The sequence below is a fragment of the Lynx canadensis genome, chromosome A1 (assembly GCF_007474595.2).
Source record: "Lynx canadensis isolate LIC74 chromosome A1, mLynCan4.pri.v2, whole genome shotgun sequence".
NCBI classification, from domain to species: domain Eukaryota; kingdom Metazoa; phylum Chordata; class Mammalia; order Carnivora; family Felidae; genus Lynx; species Lynx canadensis.
The window spans coordinates 142,319,135-142,334,134 of NC_044303.2; the positions used below are offsets into that span (position 1 = coordinate 142,319,135).

The following is a 15,000-nucleotide window of genomic DNA, read 5'->3' on the forward strand; positions in this document are numbered from 1 at the left end:
CTGGGTGGCTCAGTTGTTTGAGCGGCTGACTTCCACTCGGGTCATGATCTCACGGTTCGTGAGTTTGAGCCCCATGTGGGTTCTGTGCTGTCAGCTCAGAGCCTGGAGCCTGCTTCAGATTCTGTGTCTCCCTCTCTCTATGCCCCTGCCCCGCTAGCACTTTGTCTCTCTCAAATAAATAAATAAATGTTTAAAAAAATCTTAAAAAAAAAGATTCCAATTCACTGGTATAGAATTACATATGTTATTTTGTAATTCAGAAGATCTTGTGTTTTATTACCTTTCTCTTTTCTAATCTTTCTTATGTGTAATCTTTTTTCTCTAATCAAATTAGCCTAAATTTTTTCAATTTCTTTTGTACATCCTATGCTTTTTTAAAAAACTGTGCATTTCCTGTACTCAGGAAACAAAGACTTCTTTGCAAATACAAATGTCTTAGATCAAGTTAGATAACTGAATTATTGAAATTTTGTGAGGTTGTGTGTATATGTATATTTACCTGAATGTTTATCTAAATATCTATCTTCTCTGATTTGTTAACTTCTGAGGCATGTGTTAAAATATACTATGGTCACGGCTTTGTCAATTTCTCCTAGAATTTCATTAGTTTCTGCTTCATATATTACAAAACTATGTTACTGAAAAGTCTGTAACTTATATTTTTGTGGAGGACTGCAATGAATAGAACATTTTCTTAATATGAAGTGCTTTTTAAATTTTTCTAGCGTTAGTATTGCCTCATTTTCTTTTTATCATCTTTCTGATAATAGTAAACATACACACAACATCTATATATTTCATCTTTTTATTCTCAATTTTTCTGTCATTCTCTTTTAAGGTGGGGTACTTATAAATAGTATATGCTGAATTTTGTTTTTACATGTTTAATGTAAATGGAATTGAACTTCCTGATATGAATCATGATAACCAGTATGTGTGGTATGTGTGGCTCCTTTCAGGCACGTTATTTTGTGTTCTATTTACCATGCTTTGTTCTTCTCCCTCTTTGTTAAAATGATCAAGTTTTTTTTTTTTTTTTAATGTTTATTTATTTCTTTTGAGAGAGTGACTGAGCGAGTGAGAAGGGGCAGAGAGAGGGAAAGAGAATTCCAAGCTGTTAGCGTGGAGACCAATGTAGGGCTTGATCTCACAAACTGTGAGATCATAATCTGAGCTAAAATCAAGTAGGACGCTTAACCAACTGAGCCACCCAGGTGCCCCCAAACTGATCAAGTTTTAATCACTTCTTCTTACCTCTAGACATTTGGGGTTATATCTCATATTCTCATTATTTTAGTGGGTAGTTTTAATATTTTAAACCATATTTAAACCTCTTTTCACCATTAATCAATCCTTCTGCCAAACATGACAAGAACACCATTATTCATCCCTTCTCAAACTTGTCCATGTCAGGATTTTAGTTCTAGTGTATTATTAAAATTTATTTTCTGCATTCTGTGTGAACAATTATCTTACACATTAATGCATTTTACACCTAGAATTCTTTGTCCATTACTTTTTTTGGACTCTGTGTTTTTCTCTGGTTCACATTACACAAAGGTTTTTACTACAGCATATATTTGAGTAATCCTTTCAAGAAAGGGCCTGTGGGTGGTAAACTGATGAAATCTGCTTCTCTGAAAAACGTCTATTTGGTTTCCTCGTTCTTTGCCTTCTGGCCACCAGAAATGATGACAGTATTGATGAGAAATCTAATTCCATTCACATTCTTGCTATTTTTTAGGTTAGCTGCTTTTTTCTCCACTCTGAAAGACACCACATTGGTTTTCTCCTTATCAAAAATGTCACAAGGATATGTGGTCTTTTGGATTGTAGTTCACATTCATCGTGTTTGATCGTTGATGGGTTTTTTTTTTTTTTTTTTTTTTAATTTTTTTTTTTCAACGTTTATTTATTTTTGGGACAGAGAGAGACAGAGCATGAACGGGGGAGGGGCAGAGAGAGAGGGAGACACAGAATCAGAAACAGGCTCCAGGCTCTGAGCCATCAGCCCAGAGCCTGACGCGGGGCTCGAACTCACGGACCGCGAGATCGTGACCTGGCTGAAGTCGGACGCTTAACCGACTGCGCCACCCAGGCGCCCCTGATGGGTCCTTTCAATCTGAAGGGTTGTACATTGCTTTAGCTTGGGAAAAATTTTTCTTCTACAATTTATTTATTTCTTCGCTCCATCATTTCTTTTCTTTCCTTGTAGATTTATTAGACAAATTGTTTCTTTTAACCTTTCTTACACAGTTTCCACCTCTTTTTGTTCTCTATTCCAGTTGATTTCACTGACTCCCTCTTCCAGAACTAAATCAGTACTCAGCTGTGGGCATTCTATTGTGCATCTACTGAATTTCTTTTGGCACTGTATTTTTAAACCTCTGAAAATATATTTAAAATTTTGTAATTGCTCCTATTTCAAAGCAAGTGATATGTTCTTGCTTTAAAGATGTAGTGCTCTCGGGGTGCCTGGGTGGCTCAGTTGGTTAAGCGTCTGACTTCAGCTCAGGTCATGATCTCACAGGTCACGGGTGCGAGTCCTGTGCTGGGCTCAGTGCTGACAGCTCAGAGCCTGGCACCTGCTTCAGATTCTGCGTCTCCCTCTCTCTCTGCCCCTCCCTCGCTCACACTCTGTCTCTGTCCTTCAAAAAAATAAATAAATAAATGTTGTAAAGATGTAGTGTTCTCTTGAATTAGATTATAATTTTTAAAGTTATCTCTTTTCTTTTTCAAACTGTCTTATCCCTTTGTAATGAGTCTTTGTAGTCACCTTGAGTCTTCCCTTCCAAACTGATGCTTTTCCTCAAAAGTCTAGTCCCTCCGTAGGCTGTCCATTTTTCATTCATAATGAAGGAACTGGCTTAATTAACATACACAAGTCTGCTACCTATTAGCCGTATTTTAGACAGTTTTCTTACTCTTATTGTGCCTCAGTTTATTCACCTCTAAAAATGGGATAATAATACTTATCTCATGGAATTGTTCTGAGAATTAAATAAATTAACACAATACAAGTGTTTAGAACAATGCCAAGCACACTGCAATTGCTTGATATATAGTATTATTACTGTGGGTTTCCTCTCCCATGGTGGGCTGACTGAAGTTTTCTTGTGGGTGAGGCATGACTGGTTACATGGACATGAAGTTGAGAGGCAGGTAGGCAATGGCCTTATCTCTCCAAAAACAGGTGTAAGACTGACTTTGCTCTCGTGGACAGAACTTGAGAATACTCCTCTTCTGGACAGAACTTCATTTCACCTCATCTCTGACCATCGCTGCCTCCTTCCCACAAACTCAAAAACCCTGCTGTTGTCTTAGGACTCCACATCCACACCAAAAGTCCTTCCAGGAAAGTAGGTCGTTCTCCTTGCAGTGTAATTTTTAGGTCTCTGACTAAATGTGAATGTTGCCTGCCGTTAGAGTAAGGTGGGAGAACTGGGGGCTGGAAGTACTTCTTTGATTTCCTGATGACTGTCTTACCCTAACTTTTCATCTGTTCACTTTATGCTTCATATTCTGCTAGATTTTTTTCTTACCATTGCAGTTTTCTTACATGAGTGTTTCGCTCTGTGGTTTTTATTTTCTCTGTTACTGTTGATATGTTCCCATTTGCTTTCTAACTGCCAACAACTCTTCACAATTTCTGGTCAGCTAATGACATTCTTTCATTTTGTTTTTAGTGTTCATTCTCTTTTAAAGAATGTGTTTCTGTCTTTTAAATAGATTTGGGGCAAAGAAGAGGGGTGGATGCTAGTACTCACCCCTCTAACTTGAGTGAAGACGTATTTTTCACACTAGTTACCACACTAGTATCTACTGATCACAAGCATGAGACCTGTTTAAGCACCGAATCTACTTTTAGAGAGAGAGACACACATTTATGTGTATTATACACATTTTAAATCTCAGTAAGTTTAATCAAGGACTTATTTTGATTACCACTTAAAATGCAAAGCAAAAAAAGGCATTAACACATCGAGTATTCACATAACTATATACAATAGTTCTACGTATATGTATGTATGTGTCATATAGCTATAATGATACAGAATTAATGTAGAGACTAAAGTAGAATCATTTTACTCTTATTTTCTTTTAATAAACAGAAGTATACCTGAAAGGCTTATAGTCCATGTTCCCAGCATTTCTCAAGGCTTCTTACCAAATATGCTCTTATTATCCATAATTTTACCTATCGATTTGTATAATGTATTTTGAGGAAAAAATTCAATATCAGCTATTCTTGCTTTTTTCCCCCCTTATTATTGAACTACCAAGACTAATACAGCACATCACTAAGCAAAAAGTGCTATTTGCTATGCAAAAGGCACAGTCAGTGATTGGCATCTAAGACCAATTGATCTACCCATTACCGCTATCTCCCTACCCCCACTAGCACTACTATGAAGCTATTGATTTAAACACTGTCGATCGGTTTCCATTTTCTGATTTTGGGCAGGCCAATTAAGAAAGTGAGTAATTGTGATTACATTGCTTCAGGATCAATTACATTTGATGCAAGACAAAGTGTTCTTTTTGGAACATATAAAAAATAATTTTTGATCTAGTATGCTTATGTGTTTAATAAAATCTAAAATAATTTATATATTCACAACAGAAAAACATTAGTGTAAATGCTTATAACAGCTAAGGCTATTTTCTATATAAAATAAACTCATAATTTTCCTAAAATTCATTTAAAAGAAATTGAGAAAAAAATTGTTCATATACACTCCCCAATGTAAGACAAAAAAATCAAACACTACCTACATACTTATCCCTAAAGGTATGTAGTTAATTATAAAAGATAAAATGCAAGAAAACGTCCAATGGGTTACAGAGGAAAGAAATCTTTGTAATGATAATATATTTAAAGAGCCCTGCCTCATTATATAGAAATCTAGCAGGTTCTTCATATAAATTGATAAGAAAAAATAATTTTTTTTAGTTCTTAGTTTTGTCCTAACTTGGTCCACAAGCTTTGTCATTGGGCTCACATTGTTGAAATCATTAAAATGAATATACCTCTGGTGTTGGAGGCAAATCTATTTAGAGTGATGTTACTCATAGTCCTGTGCTCAGTAATATTGATCTCTGTTGTTTGTCTAATAGAAAAATAATAAACAATTACTAGGCAATGTTGGGAAAAGTAATCAGTTTTTATATATCACTAATATAGCAGACCTCCCAAAACATAAAGGTGATGATCTGCATAAAATCAATGTGTTATGCTACATTGCTTATATTCATCATTGCAGGTTTTCAGCAATAAATGGTACAATATTAGGCCTGAATTACTGGTAAACTGAAAAGGCATATGGAAAAGAAGAGTTCACTATACTTAACCTATAAATTTATTTTAAAACGTCTATTTCCTAAACTTGCTGATCTTTATTGTAGCAAACAAATTCTGTTGTAAACTAGCTAAGATTTAGACAAATAAAATGTTTCAATTCTTTTTAGAATAAAATCAAAGCAACTTCAAATCAAAATAACAAATCATATCCTCGATCAGAAAAATGTAGGAGTTCAAAGGTAATTCTGAAAGATGGATGAATACAGCTTTGTATTAATTTGCTAATAATTCCTAGACTTTATCAGAAATTTATAAAACATTATATGAAAACAATAACTATAATGAAACCCAAACCTAGAAAAGCTCTTTTGAATAGTATTCACCCATGAAACCTTTGCCAACTGTATAAATGTTCTTCAAGTTTTAACAAAGGCAGTTTATAAAGTAAAAAGGGAAAAATGTATGGGTGTTAGGTACTGACAGAATCAATAACTGTTCACTTATGAGGCTCAAGATAATATAAAAGATATTTCAAAACATATCTTTTCTGGCCTATTCACTATTATTAAGGTTTTTAATTTCTCCTGAATTTTCCTCATGAATTTTCTAAAACTGTAGAGTTAAGTAAAAAAACATTTAGCAGTAGCTTCTTACTTTAACCAACAAACTGTGAATTTCAATCATATATGGCAGACTGTAATGGCTAAGCTGGGTAACAATACTAAAAATACATATGCCGTAAACAATGTGTACAACTATTCTATGGCAGTCTAAACATTGCCAAAGAAAGACATGTTTGTTTAAATGGTTTCTCTCTCAAAGAAAAAAGCTGCTGAAAGCCTGCTTTTTGATGTGCTATCCTTTACAGGTAATATAAAATATAGGAGAACAATTGAACTTACCACAACTGGAAACTGGCAGTCTGAGTAGAATCACAAAAGTCAATACCCATTGAAACGGTAATGGATCCCTCAGGCTCAAGAGATTCTAGGAAATAAGATAATTTAGACATGAAACCATGGAGGATGTGAAAAGGAGGCAGACAAATCCCTGAAAACTTATATCGTGTTTGTAGTTTGGCTAAAACAGTCAAATTTAATGATGGCTTATAAGAACAACTTCAAACTAAGAATATTAAAGCAAATTACAAATTCATGATTTTGCTCAAAGGCTTTCTTTTCACAACTCAAGTCTGCACATACTTCAAAGAACACATTCTGTTTCAGAAATATACCTCATCCTGAGAAATTTCATGTTTTACAGTATTGTCCTTATCGTTATTGAAAGTGAGAAAGAAATGTATTCCTGTTTGGAACAGCTGTAAAGGACTCACTTGGTGCTTTTAAGAGATTATGTACTTAAAATTATGGAGTATTTACTCTAGATAAAAATAATTATGGATTATTTACTCTAGATATAGTAAATTTAAAAATTTCCCAAATTCCAACTGGAAATAAAAATCCAAAATTTAAAAATGCAAATTAAAGCAGAGCTGAAAAAAGAAATTAATTTGTATTCAGAAATTAACCAAGACAACTGGCATTATAGGAACCCAAATAAGTCTAAGTGCATGATTCAAAGACTTAATGGAAGAATATTTAGTAGTGGCTTAGGTTATCATGAAAAAACAAATAAAAGGGTTTGGAATTTCTGAAGATTCACTTTTCGATTAACCAAGAATGGGAAATAACTGTATCAATAGACAATACTGGTACTTTTCAATTGGCAATGCTGAAACTTAAGACAAACAACATTTTATTCTGCTATGACTCTAAAGTTTGGCTACACATGAGACTAGTGAAGGATCTGAAATATATACCTATTTAGTACAAATATTTATATACATGTTATGTATTTAAATTGAAACCATCCACTTCTAATCTCCACTTTGCTCAAAGTGTTCAGTATAACTGCAGTCATACTGTACAGAAGCTTTCTATTTACCTTTATTCTGTATATATCTTATTAGATATAGCTTTATTTCAGCAAGGGCACTCTAATCCAGTAGACTATGACTATCGAAGGGCTTATCGATAAATATGGTTTGCCATTTAATGCTAACCATGACAGAAATGATGGAACAGACAGGACAAAGAAGAATTCAATAAGGTTAATATATTAAGAAGTATGCTTATGCTTCATAGGTTCAATGAAGATCAGGCTTTATAGGAAGGTACTTGTTTGATGTTGATTTTAAAATGTTATAAGTTTGCTGGTGGTATATGTATGTTGGTTTGCTGATTCTGATTTGAATTTCATTTGTTTATAAACCTAAAATTTATCAGGATGCTACACAAGTACCAGAAAACTTGTTGCCTAAATCTTTAGCAAACAGGCTTTATTGTAGAGCAAATAACTGTAATGATACTTTTCTTGCATTTCTCCTAAAGCTACACCTTATCGGTTCACAGCTCTGTTAGTTACACTGATTAGTCATATTTTTAAATTTCTTTTTAATGTTTTTACTTATTTTTGAGACAGAAGGACAGAGCATGAGCAGGGGAGGGGCAGAGAGAGAGGGAGACACAAAATTGGAAGCAGCCTCCAGGCTCTGAACTCTCAGCACAGAGCCCGATGTGGGGCTCGAACTCACAGACTGTGAGATCATGACCTGAGCTGAGGTTGGACGCTCAACCGACTGAGCCACCCAGTTGCCCCTGATTAGTCATATTTTTTATGATGAGTAAATCCTTAATGCTTTCTTCCCCATAGATATACTGGGGTTTGGTCTTTTTGCAGCTGACACATTGGTAGCAAATGCTGTCATCTCCAAAACATGATGGTATTCATGATTTAAATCTCTTTATATCATGTATCCTTGTATTTCGTTTGACAAAGTGACAGTTCTCAAGATGCCTTGTTGATAGCCCTTTGACACAGTTTGGTACCGTCTTCATTCTTAAGATAATTAACTATGAGCTTAGTCCCACACTAATTCTGGAGGACAGCTCATGATCAATGGCATGTTTTATTATATGAATGCTTCAAGAGCAAAGTAATCAGCATAAAATTATTCATATAATGGATTTATATTATTTGAAGCCTACTACACTGGGAAAGTTTACTCAATTAGGCATCTGCATTTGGATACAGCTTCTGAATCAGTGCTATATACACAAAAGGGTTATACAGAAATGGCTGAAAAACATGGGCTTTATTATACCATACTATTAATAATGAAAAAAGAAATTACACAGGCTGCCAGAGACTTTGATGTGACACTTGTACAATAACTAGTAAAATATTAGGTGAACTCAAACTTGTCAATTGTTAACATAAAGCCAGTGAATATAGTGCTTACAGCTTAAGGCGTGTGTGTGTGTGTGTGTGTGTGTGTGTGTGTGTGTGTGTGTGTTTTAAATCTCTTAGGTACTTGGTCTCTTTGGGAAAAATGGCATGGCACATTACTCCTAATAGTCTTGTAGAGCATACAGTTTCATGCTAAAGGTAGGGCAAAATCCAGACAAAAGTCACTGTATATTATAGACAAAAAGAAAACAGATTGGTGATAAATAAGAAAGATGCTGGACTCCTTAACATATGCATATGTGCTTATTAAATAAGTATTTCACTTTCCTCATTTCACAAAAAGATTAAAATACAGTATTTTTTCTTTGTTGCATTAAGATGTTTTTGGAGGACTAATGAAGATATAACATACTCTGTAACTGTACTGTAATCTATTGATAAGAGACTAGGTGGTGTTACTGCACAGGAAAGAACTCTGTTTCTTGAGGGTTTCAATAAAATGCCAACAAAATGAATAAAACACTATGGTCATAAAAATCTGCCTAAGAAAAGAAAAGAAAAGAGAAGAGAAGAGAAGAGAAAAGAAAAGAAAAGCCTATGGTTAGTACTGAGGCAATGGTATACATTCATATTTTATTTCCGTGTTAAGGCCATACTATGAAATTTATTATATTTATTTCTTCTATTCTACATAGGCCAATAAAAGGTCAACTCATCAACTTATTATGCCAACTCAAAGAAATGTTAATACTGTTCTACTGTTTTAACCTTTGAATAACATTTTCAACCTTCAGACAATTCATTTATCAGCTGCTTGACATTTCTTACAACTAAACTAATTTTTTAACTAGGTAAAAAATGTTGGATTTTAAGCAATAAAAAAAGAACACAAACTGGGATATTTTAGAACTCCTTGGCAATGTAATGACTTCACAAAATAATTAAATAAAAATCAGGATACTCTGTATTTATTAAATTGTGCCTTAATCACCAAATTATTTTCATAAGTGTATTAAATGGGTTATGAAATCAAGTCACTTCAACTCTACTTTGGTTGCTTATAAACATCTACCATATGTCATCTGTTAGGAATTGTTTTATTCCTTTGTGTAAAAATATAACACAATATATGACTTCCTTTGCTGAATGACTCATGAAAACTTACAGGAGAGAATTCAACAGTGTCAAAAAGCTCAGGTGAAGATGAAGAAAAACAGAATAGTTACATGAAATAATGAGTAAAAGAAGGCACAGTTCCCTGCTTAAAAGGCTTTGAGCACCTAAAGTATTACAAAAAGGAACTATCTGGAACTGGATAGTATTTCAAGGATTCAATGACAGAAACCTTCTATCAGTTTTAATTGATATTATTGCCTGAAGTTTCTTCCAATGAAACTCTAGGACTGTTTCCACTTACACCAAACAGAAAAAATAGAGGTAAACATTAATTATAATCTTTAAGCTCAAAGTAACACACAATTGTCATACTTAATTTTTTTTAAAGTATTATTTCTGGCAAAATACTTAAAAAATGGAAGAAGATGACAGTTGGTGAGACAGCATGATACAATGAGCACGGAGGTCAGGTGGAAAGCACAGGCTGCAACTAAGGGCAGCCTCCTCTACACCAACTGGTGCTGTTGTACGTTGGAATAAAGGCACAATACTGCCAGATCTTGTGCTTTTTTCTAAGAAAAGTGAGGTTTTTGGGTTTGTTTTTTAATTTAAAAACATCTTGATTTCTATTTTTTAAAATTCTTTTCTTTTTAAAGAGTTTCTTCTTATTTATTTATTTGTTTATGAGAGAGACGGAGGGAGACCGGGAGAGAGAGTGCAGAGTCTGAAGCATGGTTTGAGTGAACCTGAAGCAGGGCTTGAACTCATGAACTATGAGATCATGACCTCAGCCAAAGTCGGATGCTTAACTGATTGCATCAGCCAGGCACCTCAAAACATCTTGATTTCTAAATGGTAGCAAAAGATTAAAAATATTTTAAAACACGAGGTGTATAAATACTAGTAATATACTATCGACTATTTTTTTTAAGTTAATTTGTTTATTTTGAGATTGACAGAGTGTGTACGCTCAATGGATAGGCAGAGAGAGAGAGAGAGAGAGAGAGAGAGAGAGAGAGAGAAAATCCCAAGCAGGCTCTGTGCTGTCAGCACAGACCCTGAGACAGGGCTTAATCTCACAAACTGTGAGATCATGACCTGAGCTGAAATGAAGAGTTGGACGCTTAACCGACTGAGCCACCCTGGTGCCCCTACTATGGGCTACTTTACACTGTATACCTGGAAAGGAAGACAGAATAGTATAAATCCTCTCAGCCTTTGCTCTCCTCACTTTGCAATTTATGGAATGTAAAAGGAAAGAGTGAAGGGGAGCTATGATTCAAAAAGGCAGACTAAACTCAGGCAGGGAATGAAGTTGGCCAGGAAGAGAAACAGAGGGAAGGTGATGAAGACAGGTAAAATGAGAGGCAATTTTGATTCCTGAGATCCATCAGTACTGGTACATACATGTTACCACTGCTGGCACCCAATTCACTAAGGGCAAAGAAGTGTATTCGTTTTGTATGATAAATTCAGTTTAAAAAAGGACACAAACGTAAACTGACTATACTGACAAATATAGTCAATAAAATAATATGTATCCTACTTTACTTTTAAAAGAAATGTATTTAATTATCAAATATAAAGTTTTAAATGAGAATTAATATTTACCTATTGTATTAAAAACATGCATTTGCATGCCTATAGGAAGTCTTTTCCCGCCTATGTGGATATTTTCTATCTTTCGATCAGTAGTATTATTCAATGTTATCTGTACAGAGACCATCTTATCACCAAAAATACAAGGTTGCCTTGGAAAGAAATAATGGGCAGCTAGTCCTTTTCCACTCATTCGATGAAGCAGCACATGAGTTTTCACTGGTACAAAGACAGGAGTACTGACCTATTGCACATTGGAAAAACAAAGAAAGATGAATTAGTAAATATAGTTATTCTCTTTGAAAATTATAGGATATTAACTCCTATTTTCCCTTAAGTATTACATAAACCACAATAACAAATATCATACTCACAGATATTAAATCAGAAATTATATAAAAACGTAAAGAAAATGCCTCCAAAACAGCATTAAAATTTTTCTATACTCAACATATATTAAAATATTTTGACAATATATACCTAATAAGAAGAGAATAAGTATACGGGCATGGGGCATTAAAGACACGTGGTGAGATGAGCACTGGGTGTTATGTGTAGGGGATGAATCACTGGATTCTACTCCTGAAATCATTACTGCACTATATGCTAATGTGGATGTAAATTAAAAAAAAATTAATTAAAAAAAAGAAGAGAATAAGCTGTCTGTCATATATACAATTTTTTTTAGAATTTATAAACTTTTTTGTCAGTTTTTTTCCTAGGTAAACTATATTTGGGCATCTTGCTTATTTTCTTTAGTTTTAATAATTTGTCAGTTGATTTTCTCAGGTTTTTGAAGATGGTATCACCTACCAAAAATTTCCAATCTCAACTCCTTGAACTTTTTTCACCTTGCATTTCTTTCACTATAAAATGAAGACTATAACCTCATTCAAGGTGGTTTATTCCTTTGGTTTAATAATTAAAAAGATCTTCCCTACTTTGAGCTCAGATAACTATTCACTTACAGTTTCTTCTAGACTTTTCATGGTTGTAATTTTTAATTCGTGTGATACTGTTTTAAATATATTGACCTCTAAATTTAGTTTTTTTGGTCCAAATACTGAACCAATTGTCTGTACATGATTTAATGATTACCTTTTCCTCAGTGACCTGTAAATGCAAATGTTCTGATTATTTACATATTTGGAGACATTTTTGGCTCTGATCGAGCTGTTAAACCAGTACCACATTGTTTTATTTCTTACAGTCCTACATTATGATTCAATTATTTGGCAAAACAAAGTGTCTTTTGTCACTCCCTCCCCCCCAATAGTATTTTCTTGGCTAATTATCTGTTTATATCTTTCCGTTGAATTTTAGCCTCTTTTAGTTAAATTCTCCCTACAATCCTGAGTGAAATCAGAGGAGCATATTAAATGAATAAACACAGTCCTTTCTAAAATCATGTGATGGCTATCTTTCCATTCAAAGTCAAAGTACTGCATGTGGCTTGACCTGACATGGGCTAGCTTTTTAAAAAAATCAATTTGTAATTAAACAGGCTTAATCAAGATTTTTTCCTAACAAGTGCACTCTCCCAACCTAGGCTTTCTATTATAATTGTGAGTACATATTAACCTATTCAATATGTTCATTATGCCACTGATACCTGATGAAATTAAAACTTAATAATAATATTAGTAATTTAAGATTCATCAACAAAAATCCAAGAGTTAAATATCATATATACAAAATGATGGGCAGTGTCTTCTAAGCACCATTAGAATATAGTACTCCTTGTCCAAAAGCTCAATTTGTAAGAGTGAGCAATTTAAAATAATCATCTTAAAAATGCACAAAAGAGTTTATTTATAAAATACAACAAATAATTGAGGGGATTTAAAATTTTGGCTATATAAAATAATGGGGCAACTGGCCTATGCATTCTACTTTGGCCTTTTGATGATGATAGCAATCTAGCATTTTAAGTTTTCAAAACACTTCTTCTAAGCTGAGGTTCTTTTCCACGTAAAAAGATTATTTTCAGGGGCACCTGCGTGGCTCAGTCAGTTAAGCATCCAACTCCAGCTCAGGTCACGATCTCGCAGTTACTGAGCAAGAGCCCCGCATCGGGCTCTGTGCTGTCAGCGCAGAGCCCACTTATATCGTCTGTCCCCCCCACCACCCGTCTTTCTGCCCCTCCCCCTCTGGTTCTCTCCTCTCTCTCTCAAAATAAATAAATACACTTAAAAAAATAATTTTCAAAACTCTTCTGTTTCAATGCTCACTCTAAGTTCTATTTTCTTCACAAATTCTAGAGTTTATCAGCATAACCCAAGACAGCAATCCCTAGCAGGGAACATTCATTTACAGATATAATGAACATCATAAAAATAAGCAAAAAGATAAAGAAATTGTGTGTGTATGCTTGCACTAGTGTGTGTGTGTATATATATATATATATATTTATACATTTATAATCTGTAAAAATCTTAAATTCCCATGTCATTGAGGCTACAATAATCAACCTTAAACACAAGCCTTTATCTGGATAATTATAGTTTTCAGTATCTCATGTTTATTCCATCAATTACATAATAACATACTGGAAACAGTAATTATTTTATTTTCTTCATTGTTGCAGAGACACAAGTCTCATTAAATCATTAAATACATGTTGATGCAGTCAGTTTTTCATCTATGAAAATTCATTAAAGTTTGAGCAACACATAATATGGCAAAACAAAGTTGAAAGTTGGAGAGAGGCAAGTGTGGAGCAGTAGGAGAAAAGCAGAACGGAAGCAGGAGTTTGGTTTACACACAGCTAGGAATCTGCACTTAAACATAATATAAGGTGCTCAGAAATATAAGGAGCTTTATACCCTAAGTCACATAAGATTATCAACATGTCTTGGCTGGTTTATTGATTCTCTCTCAGTCTTACCCTGGGAAACACGATACAAATATTTTTTTTTCCTACCCTGTCTCAAAATTCTGCACCTTTATTATAGTCATTAAAAAGATGTTAATGGATGTGCAAAGAAATAAATACATACTTTTCTCCACTCATTCTATCCACACTCAAATCAAGTTTAAGAAGCACTAATAAATTCAACATCTAAAAAAGGTCCTCTGTGACAATTCTCAAAGGTTATCTGTGATAATACACAGAGGTCTATGTTCTCTTCCCAATATAAGCAGCCTCATAAATGGCACTTTGTAGTAATAATACGTACTTTTTAACTACAGACAAGGGCTAACTGGAAGTTTCATTTTTTTTCTTTTTAATGAATTTTCTAAGTTCATACAGATCATATAAAGTCTATTTCCCTCCACTATCTAGATGAATTACATAGGTGATATTTTGTTGAGTAAAATCAGTAGGTTCCATAAATCCTTCAAGAATTTCCATATGCAATACAATTAATCCTGATGGGAAAATAAGATTTTAGTTCAATATTTTGTATATCTATATTCCAGAAACATATATGATCTGTGGCTGCTTCTATTCTAAGATGCTAAACACTGAGAATGGCTTTTCTGACTTCATATTTTATAAATATCAATAATCTTACTAAACATACAAAATAAAAGATAAAAGATAATAAATTAATTACAGAAAGACCTAGATCTGGGATGTGAAAGCGAGGGCTTACATTTAAGAAAACAAAATCATCTTGGGTAAGGGTTGGCACATTGTAGCCCACAAGTCACATGTGGCCTACTTCCTGTTTTATCAAGTCTGTATGGAACATAGCCATACTCATTCATTTACATATTGTCGATGGCTG

General features: G+C 33.9%; 1 protein-coding gene across 5 annotated transcripts in view; it reads right to left on the reverse strand.

Moving 5' to 3' along the window:
- The window catches only part of AP3B1 (adaptor related protein complex 3 subunit beta 1), a 265,520-nt gene that overhangs the window by 24,933 nt on the left and 225,587 nt on the right, over positions 1-15,000 (reverse strand). For all 5 annotated transcript variants that reach the window (XM_030323534.2, XM_032593390.1, XM_030323533.2 and 2 more), the window contains 2 exons: positions 11,279-11,510; positions 6,205-6,289 (listed from right to left, as the gene is read on the reverse strand). In XM_030323534.2, coding sequence (XP_030179394.1) covers positions 6,205-6,289; positions 11,279-11,510 — 317 coding nt within the window. The remainder of the gene's footprint in view (positions 1-6,204; positions 6,290-11,278; positions 11,511-15,000) is intronic.